Raw genomic sequence first — 7,058 nt, forward strand, 5'->3', positions numbered from 1 at the left:
ATTTTTATTGACAACCCATATAGTTTTTACTGTTGCTTTTGGTTTTGAGGAATAATTCCTGATGCTCAGTAATGATAGTAGCAGTCATCTTTCCCAAGTATTCTGTTCACAGCAATGAACACCTTCAACTTTTCAGTGATGGAATTGGGATTGAGGGCAGTTGACAAGCAGAAGACATGCAGCTTCTGCTATATGCTGTCAAGGTGACTACAACTCACAGTTAAACTATGAAAAACAGCTCTGAATCAAGCCCTATCCTGATCCAACTTCACTGTCTCTGACACACCTGACTCCATTGTCACTCTCGCTGTATCAAACCATCTCATCCAGTGTCTTTCTCTCCTGCACTGACCCTTTGCCCTTCCAAGCATGATGTCCAAGGACTTGTCGCTCAAAGTATGTCAGACAGAGCTTCAAAATCCTTACCTTCAAGGAGCAACCTGATTTTATTGTCTCCAGGACAGAGAAGTTTATTCTCTTGGTGGTCTACGGTTTGTTCAATACTTTTCTCCAGCACCACAACTCAAAGGTATCGATTCTGCTTCTGTCATTCTATCATTCTGGAGGCAAGAGATTTTGGAAGAGGATACCATTCCTGCTTCAAGCTTGTGTTAATGTGGAAGCTCCACCAAACACTGTCCACCATGGGTAACCATTATTACACCTGACACCTCAGTGTCAGAGTGTTTAGCATCACAGCAACCACGATTTACCTCTGTACAGAAATGGGTAGACCAGTACTATACCACTTAGAAGAACATTTGACAAAAAAGTACTCTGAGTTGCAGAGCAAATAATTGAGAAGATCATGATCTGAATCAGTCTCTAAACTGACATAATTCCTCTTTACAACTCTGGAAAGATCCTTGACAGCAGATTTCCCTAATGCAACGCATCTTTTGATTTCCTGACTGGTGATGTCATAGGGGTTGATTGTAGATGTTAGCAATGTAAAATTGCAAACAACCTCAATCTGTTCTCCACACATCATGGTGCTGCCTACTGGCCTGAGGGTAGAGGACCTTTGTGTTCCTGATGCTCAGATTAAATCTATATTGAAGGTCGCAGTCTTTGATCTTCTGCAGCAATCACTTCAAGTCCTGCTCAGATTTGAAAAGCAAAATTGTGTCATCTTCATAATGCAGGTTGTTAATGAGTCTTCTCCTAATCCTGGTGCCACATTCCTCTTCATAAAGTCCAGCTTCTTGAATGATCTGTTCAGCATACATATTAAAAAGGTATGGAAAAAGATACATCCCTTATGCACTCTTTCTTTTTTGAGCCATGCAGCATTCCCTTGCTCTGTTTAGACAACAGTTACGTGTACTTATAAATATCCATAGGTCAGTATCTATAACCTAACCCCAATGTAGCCTGTACTTGCCTTTCCACAATATACATACTTAGTTAGATACATAAATTAAAAACTTTATTTTGGTGCAGGATTTTGAAAACAGCCTATATAGTCTTTAATTCACTAAATGTTCCAGAGTATTTTTAAAAATAATATATTCAAAATGAAGCCCAATTCTTATGAAGCCTATTTATGTTTTTCTTTTTATAAAATATTTTTGAATTCTGGAAAGAATTCTATTTTTCTAAGTTAGAATTCTGGTCATCTTGATCATGCTACCCTTCTTATCAGTCTCAACATGTACTCCATCAGCAACTGCCATCAAGTTTTTTCCCCCACATTAATTTCTTTTCCAATTGATCCTTATATTCACTTTGACTACTACACATCAAGTTAGGTAGCAATCTGTTAAAACTTAAGAGTACATAAACAGAATTTTGGAATGTTGTCACGAAGGGCCAGTCCTTGAAGAAGGACGTTATTCTTGGGAAGGAAAAGGGTCAGCATAAGAGAGAAAAATTTTCAACAAGATGAACTGACAGAGTAACTGTGATGGTGAGGAGGGCATAAAATAGGGCAAGCTTCAAATCCATGTGCATATGGTGCCTCTGATTTACAGTTGACTCTAGGGAACATAATAACAATAATAAGACAGACTAAATGAATATCACTTCTGAGGAGGTAAACCGTCTCAAGAGGTAAAAGCAAGAAATGGGATCAGGAAATTACTATCATAACTAGCAAAATAGGAGAGAGTATTACCAGGAGAAATACATCCTACTGTGTGATAATGACTTACAACAATGGACTTAAGCACAAGAGACATTCTGAGGATGGTACAGGTTTCAGTATCTTGTATGTAGGGTCTCTGAGTTAAGACCATTTCAGGAATATATTTGATGCACTGAACATTAAATACAAATGCCCACAGAAGTTGTGAGATAGAATCAAGGACATCATATATGAAGGAAACACAAAATGGATTAAAAATACTGAAAAGAAGGCAAATACCAAAATGGATATCAGAAAAGACACTAAAACTTGCTCTGGGATACAGAGAGGCTAAAGAGAAAGGAATAAATGGTTAAGTAAGAGATCAGAACAGAAGATTTCAAAGGGAAGTTTGAGAGGAAAAATTATTATGGTAAAATATACAAAGACTTGAAGTAATAAAATGAAGGTGGAATAATACACTCAAACTTTCTCAAGCTGAAAAAATTGATGTTTTCAAGCCTGGAATTGCAATAGTGAGGGATTATATGGCAGAATGTTGAGTGACACATAAATGATGGAGAGAGTACCCGAAGTCACTATACCAAAAAGAGTTGGCCTATGTTCAACCATAACAAGGAGATGCATATAATCAAGAACTAATGGTATTGAAGGAACAAGTTTATCAAGTAAGAAATAAAGTTCTTTATCAATGACTTAAACTTGCAATTGGGATTGTACCTTACTATCAAGAAAACAAAGATTCTCACCACTAGGCCAATAGACAACATCAGGATAAATGAAGATAAAAATGAAGTGGTTAACGATTCCACTCAGATCCACATCCACGATATCAGCAGTCAGGAAATCAAAAGGTGTGTTACACTGGGGAAATATGGTGTCAAGGACTTCTCCAGAGGGCTAACAAGCAATGATACCAGTCTAAAGACTAAGGTATGGCTTATCCAAGACACAGTCTTCTCAGTTGCTTACTATGCATCTGAGAGATGGGCAGTAAATAAGGATGACAGAAGAAAAACCAATGCCTTTGAGCAGAAAAGCTGGAGAACACACCATGGTGGGCCATGACTTCTTTGGACACAGCTTTTTTAGGCTCACAGTCAGGAGGGATCAGTCCTTGGAGAAGGACATTTTGCTTGAAAGGGTGGAGAGACAGCGCAGGAGAGGAAAACCCTGGATAAGATGCATTTACACAGTAACTGGAACTATGGGACTAGGTGTGTTGGAGTCAGTGAGATTGGCTCAGGATAGGGCAGGGTTCAGGGAAATTGTATAAAGAATAGCTATGAATCACGGGTGACTTGCTAGCATGTAACAATAACAACAACGAACTGTCAAAAGAACAAATAGGTCTATTCTGGAGAAGATGAAACCAGGTTGCTCCTTGGAGGAAAGTACTTTTTTTTTCTTTTCTTTTTTCTTTAATTTAGGTTGTTTATTTTTCATTTCAATGAACATCTACAGAGATTTTGGGATTCCATTCATTCATTGTTGCACCCTTCTCCCCACACAAACCCCTCCCCCCCATTTGCTCCTCTCCTCGAAAAGCAAAAGAAAAACTCCCTCTTTGGTACACAATCCCCCCGCCGCACCTCCCCAAACCCCACCCCCTACCCCCAAATATAATCCACTCTGCAACCCTCATTGCATACTCCTACGATAAAAATAATGCCCTAAAATATCATATAAAGTCCGTCTAACATACTTTGAGCATGCAGTCAGGAGGTTCCAGTCCTTGGGGAAGATATACTTGGAGGGGTAGAAAGTCATTGCAAGAAAGGAGGAACCTTGATGAGATAGATTGATACAGTAACTGTGGCAATGGGGTCAAGAGTGTGGCAGACAGTGAAGTTGGCTCAGGATAGGCTAAGGTTCAGAGCTTTGCGTCATAAGATCGCTAGAAGTAGTAATTGACTCAAAAGCACATAACAACAACAACAATTCATAATAATATGTCCTAATCAAGTTACTTTCAGAAAAAAACAATGGAAAGATTTCATATATTTCTTGACTTTAAGATTCAGTAGTATGATATATTTAACCGTGTCTACCACAAATAAAAAGTTTTTAAACTAGAGATTAAAGTCAAACAGTGTATTTATTTTCAAATGTCTTTAATATATCATTATTGTTGTTAGGTGCCATAGAGTCGAGCATAACTCACAACAACACTATGGATAACAGATATGCACCCTGTCCTACCCTGGTCCAGCCTTAAAATCTCTGGCACATTTGAGTTCCCGTGGCTGCAGCCAATTCACCTGGTTGGAGATCTTCCTCTCCTATGCTACTCTCTCACCTTTCAAAGCATGATGTTCTTCTCTAAAGAATATCCTCTTCTTGAAACATGCCCAACATATGTGAAATGAAGCTTTGTCGTCCTTGCCTCCAAGGAACATTCTGTCTGCACCTTTTTGAAGATATATCTGTTTGTACTTTTGGTAGGCCATAGGATATTCAGTACTCTTCTCAAATATCACAGTTAAAAGGTATCCATTTTTTCTTCTGTCATCCTTATTTTCTGGCTCTCTTTCACCACTATCTTTTCACATGATGGAAAAGACAATTTACTTAATTGGGCACTGACCTCACTGTTAATCAGTCATTTGGAGTAGTCCTTGACTGCAGACTTTCCTAGTGAAATACATCTCCTTGTATCAAATATGTCTTATTTAAAAAGGCAGGTTTTGCATGCCAATATATTCAGTTTTTACAGGTTTTAAATAGGACTAATAGTGTATAATTTAGATAATTCTAAAACACACACATTTTAAAATAAACTAGAGGGAAAATTGCTTCCATGCAAATATGTGAAATACATAGTAAATAATAAACATGTCATTAAAATAAAAATTAACTAGATGGGAAAGTCTACTGTTAGGGACCTCTCCAGGGTACTGAAGAGCAATGGTGTCACTCTGGAGACTAAGGTGCATCTGATACAGGCTATGGTCTTTGCAATCACTTGTTACACATCAGAGAGTTGGACAATGACTAGGGAGGATAGAAGGAGAATTGATGCCTTTGAGCTGTGGTGTTGGAGAAGAGTATTGAATATATCATGGACTGCCAAGAAAACAAACAGATTCATCCTGGAGAGGGTTAAATCAGGCTGCTCCTTGGAGGTAAGGATCCTGGGGCTTCGTCTGAGATACTTTGGACATGTTGTAAGAAGGAGCAGATCCTTGGAGAGAGACATCATGCTTGGGAGGGTGAAGGGATGGCGCAAGAGGGGAAGACCCTCTATTAGGTGGATTGATTCAGTGACTGGGATAATTGGAATGGGTGTGTCAGAGGCAGTAAGATTGGCACAGGATAGAGCAGGGTTTAGGGCTGTTGTGCATAGGGTTGCTATGAGTCGCAAACAACTCGATGGCACATAACAACAGAGTGAAATAAGGCCTCTATCACATGTGTGTATTCAAATAATGAACTGGAAATGAGAAGCACAGGGAGGAAGAATAATGTTACAATATGAGGACTGTAATTAGTAACAAAAGAAAATCCGTATGAATGAATGAATGGAAATAAAAACACAATATAATCTTTAAAAAAGTGAAGCAAGCTATATTTCTTAAATTATAAATGGAAACTTCTATTACACATTTATATTATACAAAAGCATATCACTTAACTGATGAGAAAGTTGTCTTCATAATACTTTAATATTACATTAAATTATAGAGGCTTGTCAAAGATGCCTACCTCCATAGTGGAAGTCTTTGGACATGTCTATCGGAGCTTGTTCTACTGCTGATCTCTTGTAGACAACATGAATTCTTCCTTTTTCTTCCTCCATCTGCTTCCCTCTTTCCAAGGGTTCAATGAAATATTCATCATTATCACTCTTAATCATTCCAGCCTAGAGGAAACATGAATTATATTAATTGGCAGAAATATAAATTATATTGAGCACAAAAATAACTTGTAATCTTTTAATATGATAAGAATAAATTGTTTAAACATTAAGCCTTTTTCTTTCTTTCCATATTAGGCTATTTATTTTAGATTGTTAATTTACAATTGATCATAGTAATATGCTTAAGGTCAGATTTCATGCTATATAAGAATAAAAACAAGTCCCACAGGGAGGAATAAAATTATGAGATAAAAAAATAAAAATTATACACATTCTATCAGAGCGGAAAAAATTTATTCACATATAACACTTGGTATTTTACCTCCAAAAGAAGTATTAGAGGAAAATGAACGGTAATCACTAGGAAGTTACCTGACCATATCAACTAATTTATATGTCCTTGAAATAATTTACGTGTTCTTTCCATATCACTGAAGAATAAACTATATATTGTAAACAGTACATAAAGTATTTGTTTTCAAAAGCCATTTTTACATTTCAGTTGAAATCCACATTTCTAGTTTGATTAATTTGAAACACTAAACCACACTGATCCTATCCTATTGGAGAGTTGTGCTACCAACCCATAGGCCACAGCTCCCCAATGGTTTGAATAAATTATTAAGTTCAAGGGAGAAAAATAGGCACTCCCCTCATGTAATATTTGCAGCCTAGAAAACCCAATTAAGGGCTAATTATGACTCAGTTCCATCTTGACAATAGTGGGTTAAAGTAACTTTGTCTGATATAATTTTTCACTTAAAAATATATCCTTCCACACTGAAAGATTATGGACATTCAAGCATATCTACCTTTGTTTTATTGATTTTGATGGCTATTTAAGTTTTGTTTATGCATGAAAGCCTAGAATTGTACATAGCACAAACATTTCAAGAGCTTTCCAGAAATGCAGTACTATTAGCAATAGGGTACTGCCAATAAGGCTAGAAGAAAGATCAATTCAGATAACTATTATCAAAATTTATACACCATCAGATGGCCAACAAACACATGAAGAAATGTTCAAAATCCTTAGCTCTAAGACAGGTGCAGATCAAAACAACTATGAGATATTATCTCACCCCAGTAAGAATAGAAAAATTTAACAGAAGA

General features: G+C 37.0%; 1 protein-coding gene across 1 annotated transcript in view; it reads right to left on the reverse strand.

The window, feature by feature from the left end:
* The window catches only part of ADAMTS3 (ADAM metallopeptidase with thrombospondin type 1 motif, 3), a 413,898-nt gene that overhangs the window by 180,389 nt on the left and 226,451 nt on the right, over nt 1-7,058 (reverse strand). The window contains exon 4 of the mRNA XM_006896829.1: nt 5,792-5,948. Coding sequence (XP_006896891.1) covers nt 5,792-5,948 — 157 coding nt within the window. The remainder of the gene's footprint in view (nt 1-5,791; nt 5,949-7,058) is intronic.

The sequence above is a fragment of the Elephantulus edwardii genome, unplaced genomic scaffold (assembly GCF_000299155.1).
Source record: "Elephantulus edwardii isolate Elephantulus edwardi_28Jun2011 unplaced genomic scaffold, EleEdw1.0 scaffold00192, whole genome shotgun sequence".
Taxonomy (NCBI): Eukaryota; Metazoa; Chordata; class Mammalia; order Macroscelidea; family Macroscelididae; genus Elephantulus; species Elephantulus edwardii.